We start from the raw sequence: 12023 nt of genomic DNA on the forward strand, positions 1-12023 counted from the left end.
CCAGTCACCAGTCACCAGTCACCATGTCCCAGGTAGGACTCAACTATACTGCAGTAACACAAAGTACACCAACAGCTGTGGTTCAGTCTATACTGCAGTAACACAAAGTACACCAACATCTGTGGTTCAGTCTATACTGCAGTAACACAAAGTACACCAACATCTGTGGTTCTGTCTATACTGCAGTAACACAAAGTATACCAACAGCTGTGGTTCAGTCTATACTACAGTAACACAAAGTACACCAACAGCTGTGGTTCAGTGAGGAAGCTTGTCTTTGCCGAGTGGGGCCTTTTTTCTTTTTTCCCTTCTGCCATCTTGTGGCCAAATGTCATGTGGGCTTAAAGCACAAAAGGATATGTCACATAAAAATTATACATTTACTATTATATAACACACAAAATATTTAGTAAATCAGGTTATCGGGTCTCTTTCACACTCATATAAATATTGCAGTTAAGCTACCTGCTGTATATTCTGCAATTGTATTTATATTTTCAGAGCTAAAATATGTACAAATACATTTATTTCACACACTTCAGGAGGTAGCAAATGAAATGTGCTCATGTACTGGCACAAATTACAGAAACACTGCATTTATAAACAGATGAAAATTAGTTGAAAACTGTTTTTTGGCATAATATGTAATAATTAAAAAAGAATAATAATAACAATAATTTTTGGCTTGTATTATTTCAAATGAAAAAGATATAGAAGATAACTATATACATCTTTACAGATGAAAATGGCTCAGATGCAACAACAGAAGGGCACAGATTAAAGTTTCAAGAGTAGTAAACTTGTTTAAGCAGTGTTTCCATAATTTGCATCAGTTCTGTATGTTATACAGTGGGGGTATCCTTTGTGTGTCTGTCTCAATATGTTTCTCCCTACAGTATGTGTTTTGAAAGCCCTCATTATTCTCCCTCTTCTCACTTGCTGCAGTATGTCCCAGCATCACTGTCACCTATTTCTCTTTCTCTCTTTCTCCTCCCATCTCCTGCCTTTCTCCTCTCGCCCCGCCCCTCTCTCTCTCTCTCCACGCCCCCACTGCAGGGTATTGATTTCAGCAGGTTCTGCCCTGTGCAGCAGTCCCTCAGTCAGACTGCAGCGGTGCTGTTCTGTGCAGTGGCTCTGGGACCTCCTCGCACGCCGTGCCCCTCCGATCGCTGCACTGCAGCCGCGCTCGCAGCGAGCCCGAGAGAGAGGGGGGGAGGAACGCAACTGAGCACGCCCAGGGAAGACATGGGGACTCGGCCGAGGACGCTGGCTCGCTCCCACGCGCAGTAAACCCTTCCTTTCACGCCCCGGTTTGAGTTCGGGTCCGGTGGCGGCGTTCATAGCGGCCAGGCTCCGCAGGACTGCCCAGTGCCTCAGGTATGCCATCATGCCCAGGCTGGACGTAGATCTCAAGCTGGACTTTAAAGACGTCCTGGTCCGGCCCAAGAGGAGCAGCCTGCAGAGCAGAGCAGAGGTAAAGCATCTTTATCTTCAGCACACTTCACAGACCTCAGATTCACACACCCTTACAATGACCATCATTTATTATTGTGCATATGCACTTATGTAGGGCAATGTACGGTACAGAGCATTACAAATAACATGACAGAACACAAATGGCACATAAGCAACTCCAATATAACTGAACCCTGTAGTGAATGTAACTCCAGCGTGAGTCACACAGTCATAACTTGCCATTAACCATTCATTTCAATAAAACTCACCTGCTTCATAATTATTATGGCATGTATAATATTTCAGGGACAGAGAAGTAGAATGTGTGCAGAGTCTCAGATGCCTGGACTGTTCTGTGGCTGCCAGAAAGTTTTCAGATTTGAGGGATCCCTTAAATGTGTCCCCCTCAACAGCAACACTTCTGGGCCTGTGACTCAAATAGCATCTGCATGTAGTTGACCTTCCCTTAGTTGTAGGCCAGCTGTGCCAGTAGGGAACTGCTGGTGTGTCTGCAGTCAGTTGCCAAATGTAAACTGGACAGCTGAAGATAAGACACCAGGGTTGGAGTGAGCCCAGGTGAGCCAATAAGTCAGCAGGTTTTCTTTTCCTCTAAAATAAAATACCAAGCCAGATGTTATCTATGGTTACTTACAGGCAGGTAAGTTAGGTTAGCCCTGCACAATATCATTGATTGCTTAAGGTAAAAAATTAACGAGTGCTTTACCTCCAGGGATGTATGTGCGTATAATACTGTGTACTGTATCTCATTTTGTGCAGGTCTCTTATAAAATCAGGAATGGCCAAAGTTGAAGCATCAGGATTTCTGACTTCGTCCAAACTAGAAAGCAGCAAAAAAAGGTCTTGTTGATTCAAAAGAAATGTAATTCTAAAGAACACTAAAGTAATTCTGCACTCAAGAGCATAATAGCAGTAGGTGAGACCTGCAACACACACTGTAGTTTTCGGGCGTATTGGAAAAACACACATGTACAGTAGCTGAGATGGATCAGTTGAAAGGTGGCCCAGGTGATGGGGCCATCAGGTGAAGTCTAACAATTACATGTACAGGGAAAGTGACCAACAGTAGAACAAGCATGTGGGATGCATCTGTGTACTTTACAAAGCAGTGAAAAATTGTCTTGTTGCATAAGTATGTTCCCAGTCCATCATATGTCTTAAAACAAACCACAGGACATTTCCTCATGCTTCACAACCTCTGCTTTCAGTCAGAACGTGGAGCTATGCTCTTGTACTCTGTCACCTCTTGAAAACCAAACACCCTGTTTTGTCTGCAGTGACCTACACTGAAATTTCAGGCTTGTTAAACATTGCACCGGGTCACATCCATTGCAAATGCACATTATGTCCAACTGGAAAAGCAATGATTTTAATTCCATAACTGTGCTGTCTAAGCCACATATGTGGTCTATATTCTATTTTTGTATCTATTTATATAAATGATAAATACATTGTAACATATAGATATGGTTTACTGAATATATTTGTTGAACAAGACTTGATCGCAACCAGTGTTGCAGCAGGGAACATGAGGAGTGGCTGGTGGCCACTCCCTCTTTTCCCAATGCAGCATTATGACATCACAAAGTAATCGCGCCATATCTTGGCCGGCTGATTTTAATAGCCCTGCTGCCCCTGTCCTGTGCAGGCTGCTGCAGAGCCTAAGTGATAAACAACCCAGACTCGCTCAAAGAGAACTGCAGATGGGGCCATTTTGACAGGCCACTGCTCTCCAAGGTAGAGTGGACTCAACTGTCCAGAATTCATCAGCTTACATTTACATCCCTAATCTTTATTTCCAATCATTTCCCATCAGACTAAAACAATGCAATATCCCATCCTTTACTCTCATGCCCACACTATAACATGGCTGTTATCTTAGGACTTTCTACTGTTTTAGCATAAATCCATTAGCGTAAATCACAGGTACCGGAGGCAGAGGCAGTGGTGGCATTTAATGAGATCCAAGGGAATCATGGAGGACTGGAGGCAAGCTTTTTTTTCCTCAGATGAGCACAGAATATTCCTATGGTACAATGGACAAAAGAGAATTCTGTCTATCATTGTTCGCTCTCGCTGGTGTATTTTTACAGCGTATTTGAAATTTGCGCTGCCATGCCTCCCTAGATTCTGTGATCTCGTCATGTACCCACCATCTCATTGTGTGTTTATCTGTATGCTGTCACTGAGTGATCAATTTATTTAAAAACGAAGAGCTTTCTTTGCTGTGCAAAGCCGTACAAAGCTGAGAGGGAAAAGCAGTTAGGGAATGGAACTTCAGGTTTTCAGGCTATGTCCCGTGAGAAATGTGAGGCAGGTAACCTGAGTTGATTCTGTAAAAATGAAACTTTATGATCTGATAACAAACTACGTGGGCTATATAAACTTCACTGGTTAAGCACATATTGAGGACCAATATAGTACCTAAATATGATGTTGGTGGTTTTAATTCTGTGTACCTGTGCATTAGATTTAGATTTGGATTGGGCTCAGTACTGGAAGATCTGATTTCAGAGTCCTGAATGCTATCTCGGATTACAGGACTCACCTCAGTTGCCTCTCTGAATGATTCAGTGAGTCTTCAGAATAATGATCCCTGCCCTGCATCTTTCATGATTCTAGTGGGCTCAGCAGTTTGGAGATTCTGCTGACGGTACCCTGCACATAGAAAGAAAAATAGAATGGATCCTATCCAAGTGTATTGCAGTGAAATATCTAGACGAACTGGATGTGCGCTATGTAAGGTACACCCAGTCAGTGTATGTGTAATTATGCTGTCATTTTAAACCTATTTTCTGTATCTACATTTTTTTCTTTCTTCTTCCATTTTGGAATAGTCAGTCATAACTGTTCACCTGTCCCATTGCTGCAGGGCCACCTGTCAATCCAGACTAACATTGTCCAATGAGTGTGTGTGCTGCAAGCCATTGCTTCTTTCCAGTCTCTGGGCCATTTCTGCAATTATTTTGTCAAAGAACCATCCTTCATGAGCAGCTTGAGTTTATGTACAGTAGATGCTTTGTTGAAAAATCTCTAAGACAATGGGCGACACTCATTAACTAAATATGTTAAAATTAATACAATAACCTATCCTTGGACCCCTAGCGATAAAAAGATGTCCAGTCTGTTGGCATGACGCTGAAGCTGGCAGATATCCTATCTCACAGTGTCTGTGAAGGAACAGCGTGAAAGATTTGTATTGCATTTAAAAAAATAAATATCTGTAACTACAGTTATGCCTATATGGCTTGGGTTAGCTTCATGACACCTCATTGTTTGTGATCAACCCCAAAGTAAACACGGAAATTGTTAATTGTGTTGTACCTGAAACTGGCTTTTACACAGAGCATTTACACTTATGTCCAACATACTATGCGCTGAAAGTATAATATTGAGGTTCACCTCAAATAAAAAATTTTTTTTTTTTTTTTTTGCTGCACTGCCAGAGCTGAACCATTGTCTTGTATTCTGTTCCTGTGGAGCAAAGGTCCTGCTGCAGCAAGTTCCCTAAATCCCGTCACCTGATGTGTTAAACGCAGGTGGACCTGCAAAGAACCTTCACATTCCGCAACTCCAGGCAGACCTACCATGGAATTCCCATTATTGCCGCCAACATGGACACCACTGGCACCTTCCAGATTGCACAGGCCCTGAGCAAAGTGAGTTCTGTCTCTGTCTTTGTCGACTGACAAAGTGCATTAAAGTTAAAGACAGCAGGCCAATCACAAAATGGTTTTATACTGACTCACTTAACTTTTTTAGGACTTGAATAGCTGTTCCTAATCTTGCTCAGTGCTCAGTTTAGAAGTTGGTGCTTTAGAGAGGTTTAAAACCCAGCTAAGGCTTTTGATTGTGGAAAACATGTTCACTGCAGGTGACAAAACTTTTTTTTTTTTAACCATGCGGTTAGGTTCATTCATCAATTTTTTTTTTACTGATTTATTTGTGAAAATACTGTATGTATATTCTGTTGTTCTAGCACACACTCTTCACAGCCATTCAGAAACATTACTCCGTGGAGGATTGGAAGGCTTTTGCCGCCCAGAGTCCTGACTGTCTGGAGGTGAGGGTCATGACGGACCTGACCACACACAAAGAGAAAAAAAATGCCATTTCTTCGAAAAGAGGGATGAGAAACAGTCTCTCCATGATGAAGTTTCATGTACAGTAGCACATGTGTCGTGGGTCAGTTCAGTGTGGTGGGGGAGCATTTGAGTGTCATCATTATTCTTATTAAACAGCATATTTTTTGTGTGATATGTTCAGTCACTTTGTTATTGGATGCTCAATGCAACATTGAGCATCCAATAACAAACATTTATACATTTATATTGTCTTGGTGTATTTGTGTGCATGTCTTTAATTAGTCAATTGTGTTGTCAGTACATTCTTAAGGCCATTGGTGTTTTAGAGGTCAGTGTGTTTAGTCAATGGTCAGTGATCTCCTGGATGTCATGGTCTCCATTTCTCTTCCCCAGTATGTGGCAGCCAGCTCAGGGACCAGTAAGGCTGACCTGGAGAGGCTGTGCAGTATCCTGGAGAGTGTGCCTGGAGTCAAGTACATCTGCCTGGATGTGGCTAACGGCTACTCAGAGCATTTTGTGGAGTTTGTCAAGACCGTCAGAGACAGATTTCCTGACCACACCATTATAGTGAGGCCTCAAGTTGTTTTTGCAATGGCATTTTTTAATGCTTTCAATATGCATCTTGCCATGCATGTAATGGCAATATTTCTTTACTTAAATCACTATGTTGCATTTCTGCTTGCTTCTACTTTGCCCAGAACAAGCTACTGCACTGTAAATGTCTGAGTGTTTGTTCTTTTATGCACTTATAGTTTATGTATTACCCACATTATACAGTTGGATGGTTTTCAGCAGCAGTTCTGTTATCTGATTAAAACCCAGTGGTCTCTCACTCGACTTCATGGCATGTGACCAGAATTTTTGTCCCTATATCTTATGTTTTCAATTTCCCATGATGCTCTGCTTGGTGCCTGATAGGCTGGCAATGTGGTGACAGGGGAGATGGTGGAGGAACTGATCCTTTCTGGAGCTGACATCGTAAAAGTGGGCATTGGACCAGGTGAGTGTATGTATCTTATGAAAATGTGTTTTGCTTTACATGCAATGGTTTTAGATAAGAATCATTATCTATATCCAGAAAGACTGATGTTAGGATAGTGGTTGTGTATGATGATTCTGGATAATTTGATAGGAGCTATAACTGCCAGGAACATGTATTTGCTGAGAGTAAAAATTGTTACGCGTCATTATAATACAATCTATTATAACCACCTCAAATATGCAGTATCTGTTTAAACATACTTTGAAATACTGGAATTTGAAATATGTTCTATTGTAAGAAGCTTAAAAAGGACACTGCTGGAAGTATCAATAACATACCAAGAAAATTAATTTTTGTGTTTTTTTTTAAACATTGGTACATCCCTCCAAACATTTTCCTAGAACTTTAATGTAACAATCTCATGTGCCTAAAAATGGGTTGATTAGTGGAAATTTGATATCCCCTTGAGTCCCAGCATGAAATTACAGCACAGTCCAATCTTTGGAAGTTGTTTTTTACAGCTGTTCTGTGACTGGGCAATGTCCACTCAGAGACTGACAGTAATGGGGTGTGATGAACTGCACCAGTGGTATAAATTACAATACCTTTCATAGCAACATGCTACTGCTACACTGTCTGCAGGTTCTGTGTGCACAACACGCATCAAGACAGGGGTGGGGTACCCCCAGCTCAGCGCTGTTATGGAGTGTGCTGACTCCGCCCATGGACTGAAAGGCCACATTATCTCAGTGAGTCCTCCCATGACTTTGCCTGAAGACCTTGCCCTCTGACTCCTGATCCTTGTTACTGAGGCACAGTAGGGAGTAGGGACAAAAAAAAGTTTTAAAATACATAATTCAGTGCAATTCAGCATTGATTTGTTTGTTATTGTTACTTACCATTTCTGATGTTTATTTTTTAGAAGACTTAATGGCATGGATCTGAGAAGATATGTAAATAAAAGTAAATATTTCTTTAGGCCCACCAGGGGGCAGTGTTGTCCTTTCAGATGTCTGTCAGTTTCACTCTTAAATAATGCATTTGCCTTGCAGACACTTTGATAAATATTGCCTCACAAAGTCAGCGCAACATGTAACTCTTTATACAGCTATATTTCTTTCTGGTTCTACTGTGGTAATGTGTCTTCCCTCAAGCTCAAGTGCAAACCCATTATCCCAAGGTTATCAGATTAGCACTGGGCCAATTATTTTAAAAGGAAGCCTGCATTCCAACAAAGCACTTGCGTATTGCAATTGCTTTGGTAGATTTAATTAATTTGATAGTTCAGGTAAAATAATCATACAGTCCTGGAATAAAAGTAACCTTTACAGTCTAACCTCAATATCAAAACAAGAAAATGTATCTGCACTAACTAGTTAAGTACCGCACAGCACTCAAAGCATTAAAAATGCATGTCTCATCAGTCTACAACAGAAACACACAGTTAGACTATTCAAAGGAGAATATCAAAAGTCTTTACCTGAAAACAATTGTTCAGTTCTGGTGTTGAGTAGTTGTTTATGGTGAAAACAACTACGAGTACACCAGGCTGTTAAAAATGGTGAAATACAGAATATTGGGTCATATCCCTACAGTTTCAAAAAGCATAAATGTGAACAATAAATGTGAAAGAAACTGATTTATAGAGGCAAGGTATGCCGATTTTATCATCTCTGTTATGTTCTACCAAGCGTTTCCTAGTGATCTTTACCACTGAGAGTTGTCTCTGAGAGTCCGATGTTCCAATGACAGTTGCAGTTTCCTCACAGTGTCCTTTTCTCACCAGGATGGAGGATGCAGCTGCCCAGGTGATGTGGCCAAAGCCTTCGGTATGCACTGTGTGCCTGTCTGCTTGCAAAGGTCCAAATCAAAGACTTCTTCCATATCAAAGTCAAACAAACATCCTGAGTAAGACTATGCTTTCTAAAAACCCAAAGGCTTGAATGGCTGAGTGTTAATTTAGGTAAATAATAAATGTGCTCCCTAAACCTAAATTGGAGTTAAGAAAGTAAAAAGTTTTACATTGGATTATTTAATTTACATTATGGCATGATTCATACAGCTTCAGTGGATAGAGTCCAACATAGAAAATGACAAAACTTTAGTAATCCCAGAGGGAAAATACAGTTGGTAATTTCTGCAACAGCAGAATCATTTAATATCGTAAACCTTTTGTATTCAGATTTACTTCTGAATACAAATCTACACCCCCAGCCACAAACTGAGATTAGGCTACCAGTACAAATCATGCATAGGGCGTTTGCTTGATGTTAGTAGGCTGGGGCTTCTCTTTCCATACCAGTGAGCCAGTTTAAAATGAGGAATGTACAGTAGGCACATAGTACAGTACTGAAAGCTATCAAGCTGGCTAATGTCAGAACCTCACAGGAACCAGACCTGCTCTATGGATTCAGAGGGCTTTGAGTGGTTAGGCTTCCAAGATGCAGACTGCAGGACTGGCCTTTTCTGCTCGAATTGGTAGCATCAGTTTCACAAGTGGGGAAATAACATATTGACCTGGCGAGGAGAAGCCTGTGAGAAATGTGACAGCCCTTTACTGCCTGCTGTGGTTGCCATGCCTACCAGGTGTCCAATGAAGCCTAAGTGCCATCTGTGTGGGCGGGGGGACTGTCTCAGCTAGGAGACATGGACTAATTACGGACAAAAATTTAGAAGTTTGTTTCACTGCAGGTTGAAACTGGAATTGAATCATTACAACCCAATTTACATGCACATGACACTATGCTAATTTTACTAATTCAATAATAGCTTCCCGTGGTCATGATAAATACACCTATAAACAGACACCAGACCTATACTGGTGTGCCACCATCCATACTTACCTGTCTATAGGAGGTTCCAGATTTTAGTTCCAGTGCTGCCTAAAAAAACATCAAAACAAATTATTAATTTTGTTGGCAATTGGCAATTGTCAGTTAGTCTGTCTCATCTCTCCTGGAATCTCGACCCCTGTGCTCATGCTTGTCCGCAGCGGCGGGGACAGATTTCGTGATGCTGGGAGGCATGCTAGCGGGGCATGACCAGTGTGCCGGTGACATCATTGAGAAGAACGGGGTGAAGATGAAGCTGTTTTACGGGATGAGCTCTGACACAGCAATGAAGAAGTACATGGGAGGAGTCGCAGGATACAGGTAGGGAGGGGTCCTCTCAGTGAACTGGCTGAAGCATGTACTTACATGCAGTATATCATGTATAGGGACAGTTTTGCATTTTTTCTCTCTAAATTTTGGCATTGGACGTAGGACCGAGCATCTCCATTCTCCAAACCAAATTTTAAATGGCCATTCATCTGCAACTGCAGCCCAAACCCCACTGCTGATTCGAGAGAGTGTGGACATGCACAGTTCCCCAAAATGTGCAGTGTCAGTATTGGGCAAGTTTGAGCATCTATACCTGCACTAAACATTTGCTAGCAGGTAAAGACATTAAAAACATGCCCTGTCCTTTGTCAACTCTGCCTGGAGGCACCAGACTGTCAGTGGTCAGTCTGGCTAAGGTCCTTTCTGAGCTGACAGGCTTAGAATGTTGCAATAAAGCACACGCGTTCCTATGCAATTAGCATCAACACAGTGATTTTGAAGGCTTCTGATTGTAACTGAAAAGTGCAACCCAGCAGATGACCTTAGCACAATAGGAACAGATGTGATATGATCCAGTCCATCATGGTTTATTCTCTTTCACCAGGGCTTCTGAGGGTAGGACAGTGGAGGTCCCCTATAAGGGCGATGTGGAAGATACCATTCTGGACATACTGGGGGGACTACGCTCCACATGCACTTATGTGGGGGCCACTGAACTGAAGGAGTTGAGTCGCCGGACCACATTCATCCGGGTTTCACAGCAATTCAGTAGTATGTTCACCTGAAATGCAATGCAGAGACACCTTTGCGCAAATGAACATGACAAGCATGTATGCACATACATACACACACATGCAGACACACGCACACACACATACATGCACATACATGCACACACACACACACACACACAAACACACACACACACCCATTTCAGTAAGTCAGGTTTCACACCTCTTCTTTTTATAGTTAATGTGAGAGACATAAAGTATGTTCTCCTCACAGCTTTGGCCTGTGTACTTTGGTGAAACACTACTTTTTACTCAAAGACGGTTGCTCAGTGTTGCTTCTGGGCCATAGGCTGGTATCAAAAGCAACACACTTCTTTCTCTCAGGACCCTTGGTGCCAGTGACTTGACTAATTTGATTCAATGCGACCACTGTGTGAAGAAGCATGGTTCAGATCTCCAAACAGGGCAAGGTTACAGACAACTCTTCAACATTATCACAGATTTAATTGTAGATTCAGTTTAAAGACAGGGACATATCTGTGCTTTACATATTATATCCTCCAACTATCCTTTCTTTTTAACTGATGAGGGTTTAGGAATAGAGGAAAGTTATGAGAATGGTACAATGGATAGCAGTGTGGTGGAGTGGTAACAGGAATGGAGCTTTACGTGGGTTCAAATCATTTAACAGCCCTTTATTTTGCTGCTTTGAGCAAGGTACATAATGTGAATGGCTACAGAAATTAGTCAGCTGCATAGCTAAATGGATCATATGTTGAAATGTAAGCTCCTGGGACTGTGAAGTAGATAATTACTGTAATGTATGCTGGCTTTCATTTCTGAACTTCTCTTCTTCGAATGGATGAATGTTTTTATTAGCTTTGGTCTCTAATTTTGCATGTATGTGTAAAATGCGTTGCTCTGTGCGTGCTCTTCTCTGCTGATGCAGACGACCCATTCATTGGGTGGGTTGGTTCCCTGTAATGAAAAGCTTGTGGGCTGGGTCATTCTGGAAGGCTCGGGAGATAATAAACATGTGAACAAAGGGACGAAGCAACTTGTCTTGAACAGCAATGTTAAATAAACTGTTCAAAATGGCGTGGTGTCATGAGTCTGGGCTTATAAGCATTAAGTTTTTGGTTACAAATGGGGTGCTGTAAATCGATATTATGTGTATACTTGAAAGAAACATATCATTTAAACAGGTTAGACTTGAACTGTCTGTACGTAACACGTATTACACAACAAGGAAGATGCACATGAAATCGTCAGTCTTCTATACTGATCCATGGTCTTCGGATTGGACCCCTTTTAATTCTGCGTTTCAGGGTGCGTTTGCTTCAAGGGATGATTTCATCTGGATACTATCATGTCCACTGATATCTTTTTAAAGCAATCTATTTATTAACTGAAAACTGAATAAGAACCTTGCCTCTCTCATCACCAGCATAGACAAGCATGTAGGTGTATGTTGGCGATGGTCTTTAGTTTGTGTGAGGTCAAATCCAAACAGGATGTAAAAACACTTTCATAGGGCATTTAGTCTGACCACAATGGTGGCTTGTCGTGTTTGTAATAAGCTTGTTCTAAGCTTTTTAGTAAGCATTACATATTATTAATAGTATTTATAATTTTATTTCAATGAGTGCTA

At 41.4% G+C, this 12023-nt stretch overlaps 1 protein-coding gene and 1 long non-coding RNA gene across 4 annotated transcripts; one reads left to right on the forward strand and one right to left on the reverse strand.

The window, feature by feature from the left end:
- The first annotated feature begins 930 nt into the window (after window positions 1–930).
- Window positions 931–11435, forward strand: LOC118223139 (GMP reductase 1-like). Of its 3 annotated transcripts, XM_035409323.1 has the most exons (10): window positions 931–1474; window positions 4096–4212; window positions 5013–5132; window positions 5453–5536; window positions 5952–6125; window positions 6477–6558; window positions 7183–7289; window positions 8327–8369; window positions 9533–9692; window positions 10246–11435. In XM_035409323.1, exons 1-10 carry the CDS (start codon window positions 1388–1390, stop codon window positions 10424–10426), a joined length of 1155 nt encoding a protein of 384 aa, XP_035265214.1. In that variant the 5' UTR covers window positions 931–1387; the 3' UTR covers window positions 10427–11435. The 3 variants fall into 3 exon arrangements, with proteins under 3 accessions (XP_035265214.1, XP_035265224.1, XP_035265230.1); XM_035409333.1 differs by lacking the exon at window positions 4096–4212 and having other exon boundaries at window positions 6477–6564; XM_035409339.1 differs by lacking the exon at window positions 4096–4212.
- Window positions 6754–8617, reverse strand: LOC118223151. The gene is made up of 4 exons (XR_004764409.1): window positions 8252–8617; window positions 8021–8089; window positions 7440–7481; window positions 6754–7347 (listed from the first exon to the last, which is right to left on the reverse strand). It is a non-coding gene; the product is annotated as an uncharacterized LOC118223151 (long non-coding RNA).
- Window positions 11436–12023: the final 588 nt, after the last annotated feature.

The sequence above is a fragment of the Anguilla anguilla genome, chromosome 1 (assembly GCF_013347855.1).
Source record: "Anguilla anguilla isolate fAngAng1 chromosome 1, fAngAng1.pri, whole genome shotgun sequence".
In the NCBI taxonomy this organism is placed as follows: Eukaryota; Metazoa; Chordata; class Actinopteri; order Anguilliformes; family Anguillidae; genus Anguilla; species Anguilla anguilla.